The following is a 25549-nucleotide window of genomic DNA, read 5'->3' on the forward strand; positions in this document are numbered from 1 at the left end:
ACAGTTTCAGCCGTGTTTGTACAACAAGCAGACTTTCCTGCTCTCTGTGACTTCCCTGGCTTCTCTTCTCCAGACTAATGAGTGACTTTGTCTCTCTATCTTCCTCTCTCACACCTCCCAGGATGTACTCATTTCCTCTTCCTCCTTTTGAGGCCCATCCGTTGCTACCTGTTACCCTCTACTCTCTATTCTCATCACTTTTTGCCCCTGAATATATTACACACACGGTCACACATTTGCTTAGGTGGTTCCTTCTGCCTGAAGTTCCCTTCTTTCCTTCCTTTCTTAGAAGACTTTCAACTTTTTTTCTTTTTTCAAGAACCATATGAAAATGCTCCAACCCTGTACCTCATTCAAACTTGCTTAGCGAAGTTATCACTTGGGCCTGTACCCTCGGAGAGCACTGTGTGTGTGATTTTTCCATAATATGTACCACAGTGAATCATCATACGTGGGGATCTCTCTTTTCTCCCAGTTAGAACTCTTTTGGGGAGGGGATGTATCATGTTCATTTCTCATATTCCCATGCCCAGCATAGACCCGGCCCTTAGCAGGCGCTCTAAAAATTGGCAAATAGATGTCTAACAAAAATGTCCTAAAGTGTCACACTTCCCCAGCAGGTTGCCACCATGCCATAAAAATATTTGGGCCTGAAAGTTCCCTGTGTTTGAGGCATTGAGTTATGCAAAATTCAACGGATGCCCTACTTTATCAGTCTAATTGATATGCACTTAGTTAAAATCAAAAGTGGAGCACTGTGGAATTTACCTCTGTGCTGCGAGCACGGTACCCCCAAGGTTATGCACGCCTGTGCTTGGAACACATTCTTTTCAAGGCCTAGTATTTAAATAAGACAGCTTAACAGGGCCAACATGAAGGGACGATTTAGGGACAGACTTCATTATAAACATAATGCCTATTTATGTGAGACTTCAGGAATCTGAGGCAATGATCAAACCATTCGAGAATAAATCAATAGGATGATTTTAGACTTGAAGAGTCACTGAAAATAAAGGGAACCTGTAAGTAAGGAAAAATAAAATGAAAACACGAAATTCCCAGGGATGCCTGGGTGGCTCAGTCGCTTAAGCATCTGCCTACAGCTCAGGTCCTGATCCCAGGGTCCTGGGATCGGCCCCATGTTGGGCTCCCTGCTCAGTGGGGAGCCTGCGTCTCCCCTCCCCCCACTCACTGCATGCACTCTCTCTCTCTCTCAAATGAATAAATAAAATCTTAAAAATACCACACTAAATTCCCCATAGAAACAAATCTCTCTTAAACGTAGGAGACAGAAGAAATCGCCATTATTAAGTAAAGGTGTAATGAGGACAGATAAAATTACAGTGGTGTCTTTGACCTTTTGTCTTCCTAACCCGAGAAGGCAGCCGCCTCTGTGAATACCCTGCATTTCGCAAGCAAGGTGGAGAACGCGGACTTAAAAAATAATAAACCACTCCAAAATCGAGGGTCTGGAGCGTAAGGAACACACGAACTGAGATGTATTTTCGTTCCTATTGCACCTGCATAGCCCCCCGGGCTCAGCACATCCCCTGGGATGTCCGTACGTTTCCATGTGCTTCCCCACCCCAGTCTTAGCATGATCTCAGCGGCCGGCCCCGACCGCTCTTCTCCAGAGCTCCGCTGTCTTGGGAGAGAAGCTTATGAGCAAACACAGATAAAGATATACTACATCCAACACGGAATTGTGCCAAGGAAAATGCAAAGCCAGGGGAGGGAACAGACGTGTGTGACATTGGTGCCGTTTTATTTTATTTATTTATTTTTTAAAGATTTTATTTATTTATTTGACAGAGAAAGACGGCCAGCGAGAGAGGGAACACAAGCAGGGGGAGTGGGTGAGGGAGAAGCAGGTTCCTGGTGGAGAAGCCTGATGTGGTGCTCGATCCCAGATCGCCAGGATCACACCCTGAGCCGAAGGCGGACGCCCAAAGACTGAGCCACCCAGGCGCCCCGGTGCCATTTTAGATAGTAGAGTGACTTATCCTATTGGACGCCAGGCTATTTTTTCTCTCATTTTTCTCTTATTTATGTTATTCTATTCATTCATTTAACAAATGTATCCGTGACATCTCTGTGTCAAACGCTGTTCTAAACTTTATAAATGAACATAAGGAAAAGATAATGTCCTGTCCCCTAAAAGGCTTATGGATTACTGAAGGAAAACGCATACAGCTTGTGTGCACACACAATTATATATACGAGTACACAAATATAGCCACAATCACACATGCACACACTGAAAGTTACACTAGATGTTAAGGCTTTATTTATTTTTTTAAGTAACTCCACGCCCAGCATGGAGCCCAGCGCTGGGCTTGAACTCACAACCCTGAGATCAAGACCTGAGCTGAGATCAAGAACCTGACGCTTAAACGGACTGAGCCACCCAGGCGCCCCTGATTAAGGCTTTTGATAGAACTTCAGCATTAGAGGGTATTCTAAATGTCAGTCATTCTAATAGGACCTCCAAAGGTTCATGGCTTGTATTGTTGGCAGTTTCCCGAAGATGAACATTCACTTCCGGGCTGGTGTGTGGGAGCGAGTCGGCTCGCGGGCAGGAACCGCAGGAACTTCCGTTGACTGCTCGGCAGCGACAGTTTTTTAGTCTCTACTTGCTTTGTGCATTACAATTATGTATCTTTTTGTTTTTTAAGAAAGGAATAACTGGAAGAGAGTTGATTGCTAGTAATGGTAACAAAAGACAAGTCAAAGGGGTCTTACAAAGTGACGGTTACGAAATCTAACGGTGTAGTGGGCTCGTGGTATTTTTCAGTTTTATACGCTTCGGTTTATAGAGTCAAAAATATGCCACTTGTACATTCGGGGTTTGCCAGTGAGCAGAGTCCATGGAATGGACACGACACAGTGAGCTCCCAAGATAAACAGGACAATGTTGCCTCAACAAAGGCTTCATTGAAGATGAAATCCCTTATGGCAAACCTTGGGAGGTGATAAGAGTTTGCCAGGTAGAGCGACGTGGGAAAGAACTTCTAGTTGTATGGGATAGCAGGAGCAAAAGATAGTTGACTGAAACAGTGGTTTTGAGTTTAGACAGTTAGAAGTACTTCTTTCTGGCCAAAGACACATGGATGGGGTGCAGGAGGGAGAGCACAGGTGAAGGAATTCCTGTGAGAGAGAAAGATTTGGAGATGTTCTAGATATTCTGTCTCCACCTTGACTCCACAGGAGTACAGATCAGAAGGAAGCGAGAAAGGCCACTTCGTGCCGGAAGGTAAATTACAAGACAGCACAGTCATCTGTGAGGAGGAGACTTGGAGTGCCATTTTTGCCCAGTGAAAGTTCAGTAGTTTACCTTCTATTCTAGGAAAATCCCACCCAAAATGCCCATTTGTTGTCTTAGTACCGTTAAGGATGAAGGGGAAGGGGGCCGTAACGGAAGTTAAGAAAGCCTACTGACAGAAGGCCCTGTGGGTCTGCCCTGTCCAGGTATCGTGGCACTAACTTTTCACGCGTATTCTCTCATCTCGAAACATGGTGGGACAGGCTTTATAGCCGTGTCTACAGCTAAGGAAAGTAAGTTCCAGAGAAATGAAATGTAGTGCGTCATTACCTAGCCAGAGCTGGGATTCTAACTGAGGACCGACCTACTACAAAACCTTTACTTATTCCTCTGTATCAGGATGCAGCAGACAGATACAAAAAGGGTTAAGAGGAAACTAGAACATTCTAAAATTCTAAAAGTCCAATCTCCAGTGACTTTTGATTATAACAAATGAAAGCAGTGAAGGAATAATACAACTAACCCGAGTCCCTTTTGAACTCATGAGGCTCCAAAAAATAGTTGAATAAACATACCTTCACATCACTGTCGTATTATGAAGGGTAACCAAATCAGTTTCCATTGAATACTTGCTTCAGTTGATTGATTTTTTCCCTTTCTCATCCCTGAATGTTCTTTTGTATTTTGAGTTGAATTTGAAGCAGAAAGCCATTTTCAAGAAACCTACATATCCCTGTAAAGATTAATAAGGGTCACGGGTGAGAAGGCTACATGGTTTTAGTCAAAGTGGATTTCCTACTATATTACCAAGTCAGAAAACAGGAGAAAAGAACATGCTGGGATATCATATTTAAATTAAATAAACGGTGGTCATTATTTTTCTTGGGAAAGATAAACATTTCTTAAAATGATGATTTGGTTGATTTTATTTTTTGAAATATGAGAATAGATATTCATACAGATTATATGCTGGTAAGATTTCAGGTTGGGCTGCTTACTAGTAAGTCAATAGGAGTGAGACATGGTCGGGTGTTGGTCAAACGTTACGTGGATCCAGAGATTGTCGCAGAGTGGAGAGAGCAAGACCAGTCAGGAGGATTGGATGGCTAATTATTGAATTCCAGAAGAATTATAAAAGCTCTTATGACTGTTCCATCTCAGAAGACAATAGTGAGTTGTGAAAGTGATAATTAGGGACCTTGATGCAAAATAGTTACCAGTAAGAGATACCATAGTCTTCTAGATCTTTCTCAGTCACATGGATGAAACCATCCATAACCACCCTACCTAACTAGTCCTCTTAGACTCACTGTTTATCACATCCCCCTTTTATTTTGTTCGTAAAATTTACCACAGTCAGAAATTATCTTACTCATGAGTTTATTTACCTGCCTATTTGTTTACGTGTTATCTTCTGACTTTGCCCACTAAGTATAAGCACCACGGGGTCAGTACTCTGGTCCATGTTGTTCAACTCCTTGTCACCACTGCGTAGACCAATTTATGCTACAAAGGATGCAACTCTTATCTACACAGAGTTTTTGAATAATTGAGTAAATGGATACACCATTTGTGATATTTCGAGTATTAGTTAATATTAACATAAGCCAATATTTATAAAGTACTTAAAGTACTTGCATATAGGACAATAAGTGCTTGTTAACTAAATGAATATCTTCCTAATACGAGCTGACCGATCTCCCTCAAACTAAAGTCACTTCCGATGAATAAGAGAACACAGACATTTCAGTCGATGACTGCAGTCACATCTAGAACATGCTTAGTAGTTAATGCTCCATAACAGAATTTCCGACTACCAGTGGTTTTGTTTGCTTTATAGGGAACTTAAAGGAAATTAAATCTTTGGCCTTCACTGAATCCCCGTCTTTGGTTTACCCTCAAGAAAGAGAAATGCAAAATAGTTGTCCTTCCCTTATACTTCCTGACATTCTGTAGTTCTTATCAGAATATAGCAAGCCATAAGTAGCTATTTGATGGTGTAAACTTTATTGGGATGCAAGCGTCATGAGAACAAGCAAAAACTTCTCACTGGTCATTGTTGTATCCGGAGAATATAGCTTGGGGGCTGGCATAAGGTAGGTGTCCCAAAAATGTTCCATGAAATAATGTGCTAATGTGGGGACGAAGGAGGTATCAGGATATTTTTGGAATCTTCCTGAATCCTCACATAAATACAGATGGGGCAGTTTGATAACGAAACGACAACCTAAGGACAATGTTTAAAGCAAGACTCAGGATAGATTTTTATTGTTGTTATTATTATTTCTCGCAGCTCTAGAGGCTGCATGTCCAAGATCAGGGTGCCAGGATCATTGGGTTCCGGCTCACAGACTGCCAGCTTTTCACTGTGTCCTCCCATGGCAGAGAGCAGAGACAGAAAGAAAACTCTCCTAAGACTCTTACAAGGGCACAGATCCCATTCGTGAGGGCTCTATGCTCATGATTTCATTGGATCCTAATTCTCTGCCAAAGGCCCCACCTCCTGTACCATGTGCACGAGGAGGGGTAGGCCTTCAACATTCGAGTTTTGGGGGGATACAATATTCAGTCCATACTAGCCCAGCAGTAATCACTGAGTAGTACCCATTGCTGTTACCATCACAGAAGAGCCAAACACGAATGCTATGCCGCTCCTGGTGAAACATCACGGTGCCACTTACAATCTCGCCGAAGGGGTCACCCCTGAGTCCCATTAAGCCTCTGCATCCAGCTGCCACTTTGCAGCTGAACAAAGGAATGTTGAAATTCATCGTGAATTTGCAATCATCAAAATCCAGAATGTGGGATCCTGCTGATTAAATGGCCTGGTTCTTGTAAAAAGTGAAAAGCAAGAAAAGAATAAAGGGGGGCTGGAAGACAATCCTACGTAATAAAAGCAATTTAAAAGACATCGGTTTTTAAAATTAGACGTGTCTAAGAAAGCTCACTCGGATGAAAGCCTCAGGAAATGCGAAGAAGTAATTACTGCCTATTACTGTTGGAGGCACAGGGCTATCATGGGGATGGGGAACATGGTAAGGCCTTTGGATGTGAGTGGAAAATTAATTTATCTTATAATTCACTAAGTTATATATTTGCTTTGTGTGGTTTTCTGTACCTTGTGTTTTATTTTACAATAAAAAGGTAAAAAACTCTTCCCCAGGAGTTTGGGCAAATAGGTCACAAGAAGTCTAGAAAGGTCTAGTGATGTGTAATACCTGGTGCAGAAGCATTTCACATCATTCCCTGATGACCGATTATGTCTGTATGTAGACACTGCTTTAGCTTCTGGCTCTTGTCTCCAGCCCAGCCTCTTCAGTAGATTTCACATCCCTTGGCTTAGGCAAAGGATGGAGAAGTTGTTGAGCATGCGTACTAACGCCTCTGTTGGATGCCATGTTTTGGTGATGTTTTTCACTAGCAAAAAGTTTACGGAGCAGCTACTATGGGCTGGGGCCCTGGGCTAGGTATTTAAAAAGAGGGGACTGGAAAGGTTTCTCCACCCAGACAGCATGAAGTACATTTGCAACATGAGTTTTGTCCCCCCCCCCCCATTGCATACAAGTTAAATGGCATTGACATGTTCCCTAACTCTCCACATGGAACCTCTTGACTTCCATGAACTTAAAAAAAAAAAAAAAAATACTGGGGATAAAGGTCCATGAGTTTATTATAACCTGAGAAGTCAAAAGGCAGAATGAATTCGTGCCTCAATAATGCTGAACAAGTCTTTAGTTGACAATCAAATCGTATCTCTCTCTCTTTTTCTGTTTCATTTTTTTTGTCTTTTGCTTTTGAATAATGTTAGATAGTTCAAAGTGTGATGCCGGTTATTTTTCAGTAAAAAAAGGATTATTTTGCAATACAAATACTTAATCATTATGTTGCACACCTGAAACTAATATAATGCTATATGTCAGTATACGTCAATTTAAAAAATTGACAAGAAGTATTTCCTTGTAGTACGTAGTAAGAGTGTAAGGGGTAAATTAATTTTATTCAGCAGCTAATAATACATTTCTGAATATTCTGGGTTGGCTCTATGTCTACATCTTCATTTTCACAGCAAGCCTTTCAGTAGTTGTTATAATCACTCCCACTTTGCAGATGTCAAAACAGAAGTTCCAGTGGTTGTGATTTGCCTGAGGACATCCCCCAAATTAGGTGGTGGAGCTGAAGTTTGAGCCAAGGCTTCTGCTGCTAGGTCCCATGTTTGTCCTTCCAAACAGATCCCTAAGGGTCCGAATCGATTCCATTATCCTTGTCTTGTGTTTACACCAGAGCTGATCGCCTTTTAAAATTCTAGATCCTATTAAGATGCTGAAAGAAGGGGAGCTCTCTTTTTCCTTCTCATCAGCTTTTTCTCTAGCGAAGGGATGAGGATTTAATAAACTAACACTTTTCCTTTGAGTTGGTTTCTTTAACTTTAATTTCCTTTTACCTCTGAGCTTTAGACTTATTAGTGAGATGAACTCAACAGGAATTTCCAGACACCACCATCCATCTATGGCAGTTTTCCAGTTGACCGTTCAGCCCTATGAAATTCAGTATGTCAGGGCAAGTGCCTTGAAAAATGGCAGTAAGAGGAGGTGAAAATAAGGAAATGATTCAAAAGAACAGCTGATGTAGCAAGTCTTCTTCTTCCACTGTTTTATTTCCCTCAGTGCAAAAAATTAGCCATGATCAGGGTCCTTGCCTGTGTTCATCTAGGGAGCCCCTGGAGAGTGGACAGGGTTAGACTATTTACCGAGAGAACTTTGCTTTCACTTAATGCTAAGGACAAATAAGCAATCAGCTATGCAAATACCACAAGCAGGGGAACTGTTGGCTACACACGTACTAATTACTCAAGTATTTACTACCGGAGCAGGCATCAGCATGCTAATTGGGCATTGTTTGGGAACCCGGGAATTTGGGGATAATTTTAATCCTCCCTTTTCTAAAACCCCTTACTCTTTTAAACACACGTTATTCATGTTCTCCAGGCAGAAAAATCTAAGTTATCAAAATGTAGGCTCAAGCAGAATGGCAAGCAAAGCAGGAGGAAGGGGAGAAGGAGGTGAGACGAAGAAAGATAGTCTCCGACTCAACCCCATTGCTGACGGCACATTGTACACGGATGACTTCCGGTGCCCATGGACTTGGGTGCATTTTTCCTTAGTTCATCTAAAACTGAATCCGCCCTGTTCGCCTACTTCTTCAGGCTCTGAATTGTTCTGAATTAATATCAGAAGCAGAGAGGGTGCATTTCCATTCTAACTCCAACTTTCATCCAATTCCTCTCTGTCCTTCTTTCCTGCTAGCTCACATTATGGGTAGAATAACTCCATGACTCAAAACAAGTTTGTCCTTAGGAAATTCTGGTCTGGGTGGGTTTGTTGTTGTTGTTGTTGTTGTTGAAATTAAGTGAATTTAACTTGAGTAAGAGAAAGCTTCTTGAAAATAAATATAAAAGAACGTAGCCATGTAAAACTAGAAATGCCCAGGTTAAAATTAGCCAATGACAGCACCTTTCTATTAAGAACTTGTCTGCCTGGGTGGCCTTGGTTCTTTGGGAGGGTTCCAAGGACATTACAAGGATCTACAAGGATCCGCCCATTGGGTGATGAGAAAGTTCACTCCTGAGCTGTGCTTTCTCGGTGGGAACTTCTAAATCACAATGTAAATGCTTTAGGTATTTATAGGTGATTGTTAAATGTAAAGGCAAATTCCAAGTTAGAAAGAAATACATTAGAAGTTTTGAATTTAAAAGTTAATTTACCCTTTAAGAAAACTCAGATGAGGGCTCCTGGAAGGCTCAGCCAGTTAAGTGTCCCACTCTTGGTTTTGGCTCAGCTTATGGTCTCAGGGGTCCTGAGATTGAGCCCCACACTGGGCTCTGTGCTGGGGGGGGGGTCTGCTTGAAGATTCTCTCGCTCTGCCTCCCCCAACTTGCACACTTGTGTGCAGGCGTTCTTGCTCTCAAATACATAAACCCTTAAAAAAGAAAACTCAAATGAAAACCCTGTGCCTCTAAAGTGGTTAGTCAGCGAGAGCAGATTTCAGACAGCCTTTGGAGAAAACAACGGAAGACCTCCACTTTGATTCACTTTGTACGTATTTTACATGATATTCAAATATATGGTCCAATATGGCGGTATATAGGTCCTACATAGCGTCTGCACCAGGGTAGTCGACTCTAAGAAGTCTTGCCAGCCAGGAAGTCTAGACTGGCTCCTCACATCATTCATGCTCAGTGAAGGGTGCACGCAAAGTCCAGAAGCAACAGGAACGCTTCTGTGCGACCATTAGTGAGGGACAGTTACAAAAATTCAGCATTAGGAGGGTGAACAAAGCATCCACTATTAGATTTTAGAAAGCGATGGAGATGGTGGGTAGCTAGTTAGGATTTATGAGTCAGTGAAAGGACCAAATGACCAAAATATTCCTTTTAATTAGTAAATGAAATATGTTTTATTCATATCATGGAATCCAAAGTCATCAATTGAAAAAAAAATGGCATTTCCACGACCTAGAAAGGGAGACAAATTTACTGACAAGAATATCATTCCATAGATGATTTTGAACAAGAGAAACAAATTGTGGAACAGAATGATCTCAATCCTGTGTGTGTGTGTGTGTGTGTGTGTGTGTGTGTGTGAGGTTTTATTGTTCATGCTCAAGGGAATGTAAAATCACTCTTCTGGAAAAAAAAAAAAAACCTCAGAGCTAATGACCGTGAGTGACCATGTTGATATTAGTTGTCTGTCATGAGTGACTTCAAGTTCCGAGGGAGTCTTTCTAATGTTATTCTGCGATTTTTGATTCATATCAAATGTGGAGAATTTCAAATTATGAGTGAGTGTAATCTCTTTGTTATCCTAAAATTGAGAAGATGTTTAGATTTTATGTGAGCTTACACATGTGTCTGATACGAATCAAAGTGTGTTAGCTCCACTTCTATCTTGGGCCTCCCTCTTTGGTGGACCAGTGAATAATGGAACAGTAATGATAAAGTAAACATGACCACAGGAAGCAAAGGCAGAGATGTTGGTCAGTATGATACATCTAAAGATAAAGGCAAACCATATACCGGCACAGGTAATTCATTAATAGTGTCCATTCAAATTTCCATGCGGACTGTGATGCCAAGGTTGTTTGTGGGAGTTGTCAGGAGTTACAAAGATGACCATAATTACTGACGCTACCATGTGTCCCCATCAGCAAGATTAACTACAGGAGTCCATTCAAAAGCATGCCACGAAAATTCCTTTGCTTCCATAATTCTTGAGTCATACTTAGCAAGTGGTTGTGTGTGAAGCTCTTCAATGGAGAACTGTTCATTGTGTTTTTGTCAGTGAATACCTGACTGATTGCAGAAGAGCACTTAACTTCAGTGGCTGTTGGAGAGAAAAGATAGAATTCTGCCCAAGAGCACTGACAGAAATCTTCCAAAAATCTATTCCCAAAATGGAAAATGGCGCCCTTCATGAAGGAGTTCCACCAGCCTTCCTTTCTGACTTAGGTTGACACCACCTTCTTCTGTTTCTCTGTTTATTCCTAGAATGCAGTCCCAACAGTACGTGCAGCAGCGTCGAAAACTTGCAGCTGCCTTCCTGGCGTTCGTTTTCATCTTGGCGGCTGTGGGCACTGCTGAAGCGGGGAAGAAAGAGAAGCCAGGTAAGCTGTAGGGTTCTGAAGGCAAGACTGTTCACGGATTAATGTCCGTCTAATCCAACTGCCTGATTTTTGTCCTCCCTCCCTGTCTCCCTCCCTCCTTTCTTCTTTCCGTCCTTCCTCCCTCCCTCTCTCCTTTCCTTTGTTCCTTCTTTAGAGGAACCTAAGTGGCATCCCCCCGTAAGTCCTAAAGTAGAGATGATGTGATAAGCATAATGGTCATATTAGTAGCTGCTACGTACAGAACGCTGATGAGCGAGCAGGTGTTGTACTTACGTTGAGTCTCTTCCTTAAAAAGAGTCCTGCAGGGAATCTTCGTTTTATCTCATATTAACAAAGGGGGAAACTGGAGCTCAGAGCAACAGAACATCTTTTCTGTGTCACTCCCAGTGTCGTGAATTGTAGGCTGTGGAGCTGGGAGTCTGTTTATGTCTGCGATCCACCACATTTAGCTTATGCTATTCCACCTCTAAGAGAAAGGAACATCGACTTGCAATGAAATGCTAATCTGACAACCATTACTTCTAATAGAACGTTGCCTTATTTTCCATGTTTCACTGTTTTTGAACATCTGTAACAGAAGTGTTTGCTTCTAAAAGGAGATGTCATTAGATCCCTTGTACAGTTCCTAGCACCTAGAGTTAAATTAATATGAGTCCCGTCTCCTTCAGTTTTCCTTCCGCCTTCTCTTGATCATTCACCCACTCAACCACTTGGCTAACATGTATCAAGGGGCTATGGTTCACTGGACGGTGAAGACGGCGGTCAAAAGCACAGACCCATCCTGCAATTACGGTGCCCTGGAATGAACTTTGTTATAGGAATTCGAGTTTTCCAGAGGGTTGACTGTTGTTCCTTTCTTCTTCCCAGAAAAAAAAGTGAAGAAGTCGGACTGTGGAGAATGGCAATGGAGCGTGTGCGTGCCCACCAGCGGGGACTGTGGCCTGGGCACCCGGGAGGGCACCCGGACCGGAGCCGAGTGTAAGCAAACCATGAAGACCCAGAGATGTAAGATCCCCTGCAACTGGAAAAAGCAGTTTGGAGGTAAGCCCCACCGCTGCCGTCCTGCTGAGTTAATCCTCCACTCGGACAGAATGCCTGCATTCTTCCACCAAGTATCTTTTTGAGCTTGACTGCCATTTATTTTAAATAAGTTGATTTTATCAGATCACAAAGGAATAGATATCTTGCCTGACTCCCTGCGTTTCTCAGCTTCGGTGCTACTACCATTTGGGGCCATGTAGTTTTTGTTGGGGGAGGGGGACGTTGCAGGCTGTTCCACAGCATCTCTGGCTTCTCTCCACTAGTTTCCAGGAGCACTCCCCACCTCCACCAACCGTGGCAACTAAAAATGTCTCCAGATATTGTCAGATGATCCCTGGGGTCAAAATAGTCCCAGATCGAGAACCACCGTCATACAGATCGGGACATAAAATATAGCCTTGATCTCTCCTGAGAGTTCATTCATCTATCTTCTCTCCTCTCTCTCCTTCTAGTTCTCAATCCTTTTTTCTTCCTTCCCCTTTCTCTTATGTATTCTCCTCCTTCTCCAGACCTCTTTCTGTGACTTTCAGGCCCCCTCTTGCTTTTGATCTTTCCCCACGATCTACGCTGGTTAATAGATTTACTTATCAAATCCAGCGAGGCTGCTTATAGTCACTTTTCATAGACTTTTCTCTCACCGACTATTGTCATTCTCCTGCTGGCCTCCTCTGCCTATTTGGGAAGGAGTCCTTCAACACTTCCAACTTTGAAACCCACAATCAAACACCCAGATGACCTGTTTCTTCCACAGTCCAGACTTTTTGTCTGTCTTGGCCATGGTGGTACGCAATGCCCCAAATGTTCTTACTCTTGGCAGAAATGTATTCTGACCTGTAGGCCAGTAAAGAAAGACAATAAATATACACACTGTACCTTTTTCATTCTCTTTAACCTTTGGGGTTAAATTCTATAAGCGTGTGGTGAAATTCAGATACATTCAGTCTTAAATTGTATATGGACCTGAAAGACCCACCTACAAATAAAAGTGTCGTATGCCTAGAATAGACAACTCTCAGAACTAAGAATCCAATTAGAAAGTGGGTAAAAGACATGGACAAACATTTTCCCATAGACAAGATATAGGTGGCAAATAAAGACCCGAAACGGTGTTGAATATCTTTTCCCCATTAGGGAAATGGAAATGAGAACCGGTGAGATGTCACAGTACACTGCGTAACTATCGGAAGGACTTAAATGGCAACCACCACCCAGTGCTAGAGAGGGGGTAGAGAACCTAGATCACTCATACCTTGCTGGTGGAAATGTAAAGTGGTACAGCCACATTAAAAAGAAGTATGGCAGGTTTGTTTTTTTTTTTTAAATAAGAATAAACATCCGTTTAGCATACAACACAGTGGTTTCACTCTTGGCCATTTATCCTAGAGAAATGAAAACTGACGTTCCTCTAAAAATTTGTACACGAATAGTAGATAGCAGCTTTACTTGTAACAGCCAAGAACTGGAAACCACCCAGGTATCCCTCAACTGGTGAATGGTTAAGTGATCCATGATACATACCTACCATGGAATACTACTCAGCAATAAAGAGGAACTGATTGTTGAAACACACCAGTGGATGGACCTCCAGGAAGTGATGCTGAGTGAAAAAATGCCAATATCAAAAGGTTACATACTGTATGCATGATTCCATTTATATAACATTTTTTTTAAAGATTTTATTTATTTATTCAACAGAGATAGAGACAGCCAGCGAGAGAGGGAATACAAGCAGGGGGAGTGGGAGAGGAAGAAGCAGGCTCATAGCGGAGGAGCCTGATGTGGGGCTCGATCCGAGAACGCCGGGATCACGCCCTGAGCCGAAGGCCGACGCTTAACCGCTGTGCCACCCAGGCGCCCCCATTTATATAACATTCTTAAAATGACAAAAATTATAGAGCTGGAGAAGAGACGAGTGATTGCCAGGGCTTGAGGAGATGGGAAGGGAGGAAGGTGCCTAGGTTAAGGCTATGACAGAATTAACCCAAAGGACTCTTGTATTGGAGCTTTTTTGCACGCCAATGGTGTCTGCATTCATTATCTACAGACGTGATGACGTCGCGCAGAACTAAACGCGCACGCGCACGCATACCACAAATGAGCGTGTGTGACGTTGGCAGAACCTGAATCACTTCTGTGGGATGGATCGCTGTTCGTTTCCTGGTTGTGCGCAGGAACTCTGGTTATGCGAGATAATGACAATTGAGGGGAAATAGGGTGAAGGATAGAGGGATCTCTCCACGTTATTTCTACAATGATCTCACTACAAAAAGGTAAAAACAAAAGTGCGTCTACCTTTATAGAACTCCTAGAGGCGCTCAAAGATTTCTGTCTGGTCCTACCCTGCCTTTAGCGGAGTGCAAATACCAGTTCCAGGCCTGGGGAGAATGCGACCTGAATACCGCCTTGAAGACCAGAACTGGAAGTCTGAAGCGAGCCCTCCACAACGCCGACTGCCAGAAGACAGTCACCATCTCCAAGCCCTGTGGCAAGCTGACTAAGCCCAAACCTCAAGGTAGGTTCCTGTCATTATACCACAGTTTTCATGCGCGTACGTTGATGGGCTCATGCAGGATCTTCAGATGTGGAAACTCGAATTTTCTAGAAGGAAATCTTAGGTGAATTACCTTAAGAAAGGGATTGAACAAGCCCTGTATGTTGAGCACCACACCAGTGCTTTCCAGCAGGCAATTGATGAGTTCAAGTTAGAGTCGTCTGCACAGATGGGGCGTGGGGGCGGGGATGGGAACAGTCTCCTCGCACAAATAAACAATTTAGCAGAACAGGCCAATGAGGACAGTTGTTGTATGGGGACTGTATATCCCGAGCCCTAAACTGGGACTGCATCCTGACAAGTATGAACAAATTTATGAAGTCATGAGGCAGAACATCTAAACTCAGGTCTCTTCTAGATTATCCAACAAACATAGTTTTCACGAAGTCAGCTACATTACTCTACATTTTTCCTTTCTCCACTGCAGAAATTGATGGGTCCTATATTTCTTTCCCTTCTTTCAGCCTTTATATATATATTTTTTAGTTAGCTTTTTACCAACTACATTCAGCATGGCATTTTCAAATTATGTAGACCTGTCTTTCTATTCATTCCCAGAAAGTTACACTCTGCTCTCATGCCAGAGAAAGGGAACCAAAAACAAGTATCATGGCTATGGTTTCGTAGAAATAGGATCCCAGCTGAGGGAAGACAAAGGAGGTATTACACTCTTATTTCATGGGTGTTACGGGCTGAATGGAGTACCCGCCCCCCCTTCACATGCTCATGTTCTAGCCCTCAATACCTCAGAATGTGACCGTGTTGGGAGATAAGGCTTTTAAAGAGGTCATTAAAGTGAAATGAAGTCCTATGAGTGGGCCGCAGTCCAATCTGGCTGGCATATAAAGAAAGGAGATTAGGACCCAGATACATGCAGAGGGAAGATCATGTGAAGCCACAGCGAGAAGATGGCCATCTACAAGCCAAGGGGACACACCTCAGAATAAATCAATCCTGCTGACAGTTGATCTTAGACTTCTAGCCTCTAGAACGCTGAGAAAATACATTTCTGTTGCTGAAGCCGCCCACTCTGTGGTACAGGGCATGGCAGCTCTTGCAAATGAATACAGTGGGTCTCAGGGAACTCTAAAATAGCTCCCTGGCTTTTGCTCATATTTGAGCTCTAAAACGGACCAGAAAATTCCTAGTGGCCAGATTAAATATAAGGAGAAACTCAGAAAAATGAACACTGGCTGGCTTGCTGCTGATCGTGAGAAAGGACTCATTTCACAGACCTAGCTCTTTGGTCTCCGATGGAGTTATCCATGGACATGGTTACCCCCAACTACAGGGTGGCCAAATGCAGGCTAGGCCTGCAGATGGCACATCTAGGATTCGGGCTGCCCTTTCCAGATCATGGAAATCTGCTGGTTGCAGTGTGTATTTGGAAGGCATGATGTGGGGCTGGGATCAGTGTAGGAATGTATGTGCCAACTTTATAATTATTACTTGTGGGGAGACAACGACGCAGATCTAATGAAAATGTGCGGCCATATCTATCCAGGGAGACGTTTCCAAAACTGGAAGAACTCAGAGATAGACAGTTTTCAAATTCATTTATTTTCAAGCCAGTAAGAGAACCAAAATACTCAGCATAAATAGGGCGTGGAAAAGAAAAGGAATTGAAGAAGACTCCATGCTCGACCACAGTGGTTCTCAACCTGGGCTGCACGTTAGAATTTCCCATGGGAACCTCTCAAAATCCCAGTGCCCAGGCATAACCCAGACCAACTATCTCAGCCTCAGTAGCTTTGAAAATTAAGATGTTCTTTAAAAGATTTCAGGATCAGCCAGAATCAAGAATTACTGTGCAAGTATGAAGCTCGTAGAGACCCCCCCACACACACGTGCATACATGCATGCTTGCCCATGCATGTGTGCACACACATGTCCACGATCTGTCTGGTTCTCTTCTGTGGGTGAGAGAAACTGCACTCTAATGAATGGGGAGGAAAAAAAGAGAGGGATTAGGCACTGGGTGGGGGTAGGGCTGGGTGGAAATGGAAAATGTTCAAAAGTTTGGAATAAAGAGGACAAAGTGGGGACATGATTCAGAAAGACCTTTCAGGATATTTGGTGAAGACATGAAGTGAGGATTTCTTTTGATCTGGACTGGTGGATAGTTGAGCTTTTTACATTTTTCTCAGCTGGTAATAAGTAATGAGGGTTATAAGTTTGGCTCAGGCTTTCACCTTGAAAAATGGTGGTAAAAATATTTCAAGTGGGTAAACATTCTGTCATTTGTTTCTATATCAAAAATTAAGGTATATAATGGATTGCAAATGGGATTAGCCTGAGCGAGTTCTGTATTTCACAGCACTAGGTAAAGCCCAACACTGTGTGCAAAGGTGACTCCCAAATGGAAGAACTTTCTAGAGCATGATTTCTTCTTTTTTTAAATTTTCATTCCAGTGTAGTTAACATGCAGTGTTTTATTCGTTTCCAGAGTATAATACAGCAATTTAGCAATTCCGTATATTCCTCAGTGCTCATCACAAGTGTGCTCTTAAGCCCCTTCACCTGTGTCCCCCATTGCCCCCTCCCCTCCCCTTCCCTCCGGTCACCACCAGTTTGTTTTCTGTAGTCAAGAGTCTGTCTCTCGGTTTGCCTCCTTTTCCCTTTTGTTTGTTTTGTTTCTTAAATTGCACATCAGAGTGAAATCATATGGTGTTTGTCTTCCTCTGACTCATTTTTTCTAGCATTGTGCTCTCGATCCACGCGCGATTGCAAATGGCAAGACTTCCTTCTTTTTATGGCTGAATAATATTCTGTCGTGTATCTGTACCACATCTTCTTCATTCATCAGTCGATGGACACGGGTTGCTTCCTTAATCTGGCTATTGTAAATCAAGCTGCAGTAAACATAGGGGTATATATATCCTTTCGAATTAGTGTTTTTGTATTTTTTGGGTAAATACCCGGTAGTGCGATTACTGAATCCTAGGGTAGTTCTATTTTTAACTTTTAGAGGAACTTCCATTCTGTTTTCCAGAGTGGCCGCACCAGTTTGCATTTCCACCAACAGTGCACAAGGGTTCCTTTTTCCCCCTACATCCTCACCAATACTTGTTCCTGGTGTTTTTTATTTTAGCCATTCTGCCAGGTATGTGAGGTGATACCTCATTGTGGTTTTGATTTGCATTTCCCTGATGATGAGTGATGTTGCCCATCTTTTCATGTGTCTGTTGACCATCTGGATGTCTTCTTTGGAGAAATGTCTGTTCATGTCTTCTGACCATTTTTTAATGGATTATTTGGGCTTTTGGCATTGAGTTGTATAAGTTCTTGATATATTTTGGATACTAACCCTTCACTGGATATGTCATTTGCAGACACCTTCTGCCAGTCGGTAAGTTGTCTTAATTTCATTAATTCCCTTGCTGCGCAGAATCTTTTTTATCTTGATGAAGTCCCGATAGTTTATTTTCACTTTTGTTTCCCTTGCCTCAGAAGACATATCTAGAAAAATGTTGGTATGACTGATGTCAGAGAAATTACTGCCTGTTCTCTCTCGAACGTTATTTCTAAAACTGTTCTGGAAGACATTTACTGTACTATAAGTTTCAGGAGGGTAGGGACCTGGCCTGTCCTGTTCTCTACTGTATCCCTTTTGCTTAGAACAAGGAGTAGCACATAGTAGGTGCTGAATGTGTATTTAAAAATAAATACTAAAAGAAAAAAGTTTTCGCACATTAAATTTATCATAGACTGATGGAGGGAAGCTGCAGTGAAGAAGTCATTTAAGTAATATTTCGTACAGTTACACAATTATAAATTATTTTTCCCCCTTTCTTCAGGAAAGAATAACTCATCAGGGCTACCTACTACTTTAATTCTGGAAGGAGGGAGGTAGGGAACCCACTAATTTTGAGTCAGGCACTGTGATAGGCACTCCTCCTCATTTCAGCCTCAAAGCAACTCTGCACTACATTGTACTTATCTTACTTTATATTTGAGAAAGCAGAGGCCCAGAGAGGGTAAGCGATTTGCCTAATGCTTCACAGCTTGTAAGTGGGGATGGAGATTCAACGTCGGACTGACACCAAAGACCCGCTGCCTTCTGCACCGCACCGCGCTGCCTTCCGGGCTTCATACGCCCATGAAACTTGGGCTATGGTACATAAATTTCGATGTCTAGAACCTTTAACAGTAGAGCTTCTGGGGAACTCGCCTGTCATCTGATGTAACCCTGATAGAACAGATGAGGTCAGAGAACACCAGTGATTCTTCTAAACCCATCCTGTTGGTTAGGAGCAGAATCAGTTCCGGGTTTTCTTCTCGTTTGGCGCCATTTTCTGCCTTTTTAACCCAGTCCCTTTAACCCAGTCCCTGAGCTCATAGCCAGAAAGTACCTTTTCTCCTTCCATTATCATCCTTCTCATCAAACACATCTTCAGGTTCTGGTCTTTTGTCTGCCTTTTTTTTTTTTAATCTGTTTGTTTTATACGCCTTTTTGGTTTGATTTCTGTCCTCTTTTGTTTTGGAAAATGGTAGTGGCTTAATATGGAAACGACATGACGTTCGGTGTGGAAAACATGCTCTTTAAATTTGAGAAGGGAACATAAAGATGTTGGTTAGGCTGTGACTACCCAGCATTAAATTAAGAAAAGTCTGGAGAATATCATTGTGACTTGATTCCTAATAAGGCAAAAGTTTAAAAGACTTGCTTGGGGGAGAGTTGGCACCTGAATTCTAGGACATGACTAACTCTCCCTCTTGCTTTAAAAATCGCCTTAAAACTCACGACACTCCAGTCCATTGGATAGAAATGGTTCTTCCTGTTGTTCTGTCAATATTGCACAAATCCACACTCTTAGCCTTGGTACAATTTCAGCAATACTAGATATCAAGTTGGAAACTCTGACCTAAAGATTCTCCTGTGTTGAATCCCCACTTAATCCAAGAAGAGGTTTTAGTCCTCTTCTTCTGTATTATATGCCCAGAAGAAGAGAGAATATTGATATTCTTACGTAGACATAAGAATTGAAAGGTGCATAACTAGAATATAGCTTTCCTGAGGATTGATCTGGAGAGGTCATTGATGGAAAGATTGTAACTGGAATTTGCTTCATTGTGGCCAGAATCTACCAGGGATAAATTGGTGAGCAATTGCATTAGACACTGGAGATTTTAACTTCTTAGGACAAGAAATTGAGAGTATTAATTAAATTATTAAGAAAATCCTGTATTTGTCTGGGTTTTTAGTTGCAGCAAGGTCTACTCTAAGTAGTTAAGCAGAAAGGGGTTATTCAGGGGTATTCTATAGCTCCCAGAATCTCCAGAAGGGCCAGAGGATTTGAGTTGGATCCAACAGTTTTGCAGCAGAAGGTAGCAGATCCAAGAGAAATGTCTAATCATGCCAAACGTGACTGATGGAGCAGAAACCCTCCTGCTAAAATTACCCACAGTTTAGCACATATGCTAAGAATTGAACACCATACCTGTCCCCTTGAAACCAGATACTTTTGCCTCCCTTCTTGCCAAAATACCCAATTTCCCCAAATTTGGCCTTTTCCTGGTTGCTGACTTCTACCTCTAAGACTCAAAGTGTGCCTGCTTGCTGGAAACTAGGTCACATATAAAATCCTGCTGCAAGGGACTCTGGGAAATGTGTCTTTAACTTTCAGAACTGTCCCTATAAATATGAGAAGAGCTGCTGAATGGGTCTTGAGTTGGTATTTAGTGAGCAGCCGGCCAGGGAGTGTGCAGGAATGCTGGAATGTGCTGAAATACCTCGCTGGACCTCATCCTTACTCCTTTTGCCTAGACAAGGCATCGATGACCTTTCTTGGAGAAGAAGTTGCCAAGAGTAATCTCCTATCGGGACAGATCCTCTGGTGTAGGGTGAGTTAGGTCTCTCCTTGTTGGAACCACCAGTAGTTTTTTTTGTCGAGTCATTACAGTCCTTTCAGTTTGGAAAAAACAAAAGACAAAAAACCGTGGCGATAATTGAGCTGTGGGCAAGTGAAGAAAGTGGGAACTGTGGCCAGGCTGTGCCGACAGTGCTGCATAAATGATCAGAGCCCAGAACCCTTCAGAGGGCAAAGACCAGGCCTCTAAGCCACAGTGTCTCTCTGCGGTCCCCTTGGAGGATGGGCTCACTAGGGCATGAGAAGATGGCCAAGCTAAGTGGAGCTGGCAAGATGGCCCACCTGTGGGAGAGCCGTGCCCTCCAGGCAGTCCCGTCTGTGTGAGCAGGTATGGCGCAGTGCAGCAGGCTTCTGGTAGTTCCCACTGGAGTGCAGTCTAAGCTGAGGCTGCATCGGGGCTCGTGCAGAAGGCCTTTGTACGAGCTGAGATTTTCCTAGGGACTACAGAAGATGTGGCCTAATGATTATCTTAGAACATTCTAGAATCTTGTTATTGTCAAAATGGAAATTATTAGTCATCACTCTTTAAACAAGATACATAAATAAGGGGTATTGTGAGAGTTTGTTTGATACTGACAGGCGAGAGTGGCATTTGTGTCAGCCTCCAGGTTGGCCTGGGACAGGAAGAGGTGGGAGCACAGGAAGGCGTGTCTATGCTACAGGTGGGCCAGGGAACCATGTTAATCCCTCCTGCTGTCCTGTCCACCCGTTGATGCTTCTGAGAACCCCATTTCCTTTTACTCCTTTGCAGCTGTTTCTCAAAATTTTCCCATCTTGCTGCTCTTTTTTTGGACAGTTGCCTAGCCCTCTCTTAGGTTTGACAATTCATCCTTGAAGATGAAAAGACCGGCAACTGTTTGAGTGCAAGACTCACTGTGTGCAGGACATTGGCAGCTGATTATAAATGAGAAAGGGGGTCAGTAAATCATATTCCCAGCATTCTCAATTCTCTCCTGCTCAGTAGATTTTTTTGTTGTTGTTGTTGCTTCTTTTAAAGATAAAAGAAGTTCCCAACATTTCTTTCTAGACTCTGGGCTCTGCCATCCCTTAGCAATGAGCATGGCACTACTCTGCAGAGGCTTTTTGCTAGGCTGAGACACTCTCCACGGTGTTGAGAGGGGTGGAGGGGAGCCTGGGATGGGCTCCCTTCTGCCTGAGGCCCCAACAGGATTGGTGGTTGCTGTCCTTGCATCTGACTGGAAAGAGAAGCCTGGCAAAGCTTGTGGGAACTTTGTCCTTCTTGGTCAGAGGGAAACCCTGGCTCAGGTTGGTCTTAAGGTTTGCTTTGTTTTTATTCGGCTGTGGAAATGTCTTTCAACATGTGTATTTTATTTTCCATTCATGACACTGTAGTTGAAATGAAAAGATCTAGTTCCGCCCCTTTTTTATTAGAATAACTGTCTTCTGTAAACTAAAGTCTACAATGAATACCTCATTATTGTCAAGATGGAGTGGATATGTAAAAATGCTTGATAAATGTGCAGGATTCTTAAAACTATTTCCTTCTTTCCAAATGGAAGTCTTGAGGTGGGTGTTTCCCTCATTAGCTTTTTAGGCAAAAGAACTATGGCGCTTACAACAGTAGTAATTACAATTAATATTTATTGAGGGACTGGGAGTATATTTTAGTATATTGAGTGTACACTGTGTCATTGAATAATCACAAAAACTGTGAAATACTCTCATCATTCCTAATTTTACGTATGAGGACACAGAGTCAGACAAGGTAGACCCTTGGTGTGAGGTTGTACAGCTAATAATACAGGTCTCTCAGTTTCTTATTGGAGAAAGAATGAATTTCGGACCCAGTCCCTAAACTCCCTCTTCTTCCATGGCTTTCCATCAGCAATAGAATCAGACCCTGACCCCTTAGCAGGACACGTGGCCCCGGCATCATCGGACTGACTTCTTGCCTGGTCCTTGCTCCAGACGTTAGCCCAGCCACACCACAGCCGGGAGATGGATGGCCAGGAGTTCTTACACACCTGCTTCTCTGCACCTGTCGTTCTAGAAACCTGGACTCTGTTCTCCTTCTAGACATCATACATCTCATTCTGTGAAATCTAGCTTGTTCCATTGGCAAGTATTAAGTGGGCCACGTGCTAGAGAGAGTTCACACCAGGGATAAACTGCCGACCTATATGGGCCCAGAGAGCAGCAGGAAAAGCAGAAGGATACCTCCCCAGAGCTGCAGAGTGACAGATGCTGTGAAAGAGAGAAGCATACGGTCCTCTGGCACTGTTTCCAATTTATTCGTTTATTTATAAAATCTGTGAGGAGCCGGCCATGGGGCAGGCAGTATGTCAGGTGCCGGTGATATTAAGCGGGTTTCCTTCCCTCTTACTGCTGTGTTCTAGTGTATGTGTGTGGGGGGTAGATAATAGTGACAAAAACAATTGAGAACTACATATTGGAGTAAGTGGTCTTACAAACTCAAGAGCCCAGTGTTAGAGTGGCTGGGGGAGGGGAGGGAGGCTCAGTTAGAGAAACCAGGGAAGCCTTCTCGGAGAGAAGGTTTGGAACTGGGCCTTGCCTATAGATCGGGAGCTAGCCACACTAGTTTCTAAATGAAACAGGGCCCAGTTCAAAGTTCCTGAGGCCAAAGAGACTTTGTTTCATTCAAGAACTAGAAGAGACCAGTGTTAAAACTTCCCTGGGAAGGGAAGTTTTAGGTTGCTGTCTTTCTGCAGGACTGGCCGCTCTGGTGAGACATTCGTTCCTTCCTCTGTAGTGAGTGTGTCTTTGCCTCTCTCAACCCTGAGCCTCCTGAGGGCGGGGGCCCCAGCTCATTCTCCTTCTTGGGCCCTTGGCCACGAGAGGAGAACGAGTGAATGAAGGAATGAATGAAGGAAGCTCCCTCCAGATTGTCTTGGTCTGGTTCACTAGGGCACATCATTCATTCTCGGGCTCCAAACCTACAGAGAAATCACTGTTGGGGCACCGTTTGCTCACCTGGAAGAAGAGTCATTTGGGTGTCTTACTCCCATCCTTAGGATGTGTAGTCCCCGTGGCTGGGACCGATGTGAGAACCGGGGACTATAAACATTTGCGGGGTTTACTTCGCTCCGTGTGTCAGGTTTCATCTCCCTTGGTGAATGCCACGCTCGGAGGCCCGCTAGCTGTGCTCACACACGACAGCTCTGTCGGCCTCAGTGTGAAGGCGGCTGCGTAGAACAGTGTCCGCATGAATGAGGCGTGGGGCTGAGGGACCTTCTTTCTTCCCCCCTGCAGCATTTGCATTTCTCCCTCCTGACTTCTTCTGCACTGAGAATTTGCAGTTGTAGCTCTTATCACCAGTGTTTCTGAGCAACGTAAAAGTGGCTCCACCAGCATCGCACTAAGCTGTTAGCGTGCATCTCAATCCTCACGGTAGCTCCGGCGAGATCTGTTCCCACTTTACAAACGGCACGAAGGTTGCAATTTGCAGAAGGTCACCCAGCCAGAGAGGGGTCAGGTTTGAACTTGAACTCAGAACAGTCCTCTTCCAGATTTCTGTCACACCGATGCTTCCCAAACGGAGGGCTCCCCAGGGTGTCTCTTTGGATATTCTGAAAGAAATTAAGAATTCTGGATTGGATTTCTACACTCATCCTGAAACGTTACCAGACGCGTGTTCGGGGTCACTTATGGTTGAGGTATGTTAGATCATTTTGGGCTCAAGGCTCTGTGTACTGAGTGCACTAAAACAACCGTTCGTGCTGCATTTCTCGAGCTGGGGTCCTTTAAAGGGGCTCCGGTCCTCGAGAGTAAGAGCAGTGCAGCTTAGCCTGCAGGCCAGACCCTGAGCTGGATTCAGATTGCCGCCTGGGCGCGGTGAGGGTCGTGCGACCCTGGTGTCTCACCAGCATGCTGGTGACCCGGTGAGACGCTCCGCGCACTCTCAGGGACTCCGGCCGGCTTGCACTGAGGCACAGCCTCTGGGAAATCAAAGCAGGGCTGCTCAGCACAAGAGGCAGGGAAAAGAAAAAAAAAGACGTTTTCTAGAGGGGTAAACACTGCTTGAAGAAGAGCTCATCAGAAATGCAGAGAGCAGAAGGCAGGTAAAAATGTTCCTGGTGTCCCACTGCTCGGGCCCACGGGGGACAAGACCCAGAGCTGTTGACTGTGGGGCCACGTATTCATTTGCTCTTGCAAGGCTTTCGAATATCATTTTCATTAACAGAAAAGCATATTTTCACACCTTCACCCAGACACAGAAAAGTCCTAAACTGAGCTGCTGTGAAGGCTTCTCTCCAAAGAGGGAGAAGTCTGGGGGCACCTCTTCAAGTCTGGCCTTGGCCGCTGCCATAGACGGTGTGCGTGGGGCCGCAGGAGCACGTGGAGGGGCCTCCAATCTTACACGTCCTTACATGGTGCGTATGTAACATTCTGGGGGACACATTTAAGATGCAGTAAACTGACTTGCACTTCTGTCATTACTGAGGGTGCTCTGAAAGCGATACAGAAATGGAAGTGTGACCTCTGATTCACTGACGTACGGGTGTGCTGGCACGCGTGTAACCCGGTACCTCAGCCTGTGTGGCTTCGGCAGCAGGGATCTGCCTTCCCACAGTTCGGCAGGCTAGAAGGCGGAGATCAAGGCTCCTGCAGGGTTGATTCTTTCTGAAGGGTTTAGGGAAGGATCTGTTTAGACCTCTCTGGCTCATAGATGGCCGTCTTGTTTCCGCGTCTTCACATAGTCTTAGCTCTGTGCACGTCTGTGTTCATATTCCCTCTTCCGCCAAGGACACCAGCCCTACGGGATGAGGGCCCACCCTGATGACCTCATTTTCACTGAATTACCTCTATAAAGAAAGACCCTCTCCAAGTGTACTAACATTCTGAGGTATAAGGATCAAGAATTCAGTGTGAATTTTTGAGGGGGACATAATTCAGCCCGTAACAAGTGAATCCGTTGGAACCCAAAAAAAGGGTGGGGAAGCAAATAAGAAATGACTTGTGGAACTGTATCTACTAGAATTTTAAATATTTTAAATATTCTAGACTTTAAACGTTTCCCCTTTGATGTAAATCCAAATTTGATTTTCCAGTAACACCGGTCATGTAATGTTACACATCAGGTATGATAAGAGAAAGTAATGACGTGCTAAGTGGGAACTACTTATCATGGAGTCTAATAGTACACTTCATTTCTGGCTTAGGCTACCAACATAATTTATAAGATTT

The 25549-nt window shown here is 43.6% G+C and overlaps 1 protein-coding gene and 1 long non-coding RNA gene across 14 annotated transcripts in view; one reads left to right on the forward strand and one right to left on the reverse strand.

Moving 5' to 3' along the window:
* PTN (pleiotrophin) overlaps positions 1-25549 on the forward strand; it is a 99788-nt gene that overhangs the window by 64945 nt on the left and 9294 nt on the right. For all 3 annotated transcript variants that reach the window (XM_045792575.2, XM_045792573.2, XM_045792574.2), the window contains exons 2-4: positions 10806-10921; positions 11789-11962; positions 14313-14474. In XM_045792575.2, coding sequence (XP_045648531.1) covers positions 10807-10921; positions 11789-11962; positions 14313-14474 — 451 coding nt within the window. In that variant the 5' untranslated portion in view covers position 10806. The remainder of the gene's footprint in view (positions 1-10805; positions 10922-11788; positions 11963-14312; positions 14475-25549) is intronic.
* The window catches only part of LOC123788909 (uncharacterized), an 88490-nt gene continuing 80009 nt past the window's right edge, over positions 17069-25549 (reverse strand). For 10 of the 11 annotated variants that reach the window (XR_015723812.1, XR_015723818.1, XR_015723816.1 and 7 more), the window contains one exon: positions 23605-23931. This is a non-coding gene — a long non-coding RNA (uncharacterized LOC123788909). Of the gene's footprint in view, positions 20825-23335; positions 23932-25549 lie in introns of those variants that run through there. The other variant, XR_015723809.1, reaches the window with a different exon arrangement.

Source organism: Ursus americanus, chromosome 3, assembly GCF_024610735.1.
Source record: "Ursus americanus isolate L20-20 chromosome 3, mUrsAme1.1.p, whole genome shotgun sequence".
Lineage (NCBI taxonomy): Eukaryota > Metazoa > Chordata > Mammalia > Carnivora > Ursidae > Ursus > Ursus americanus.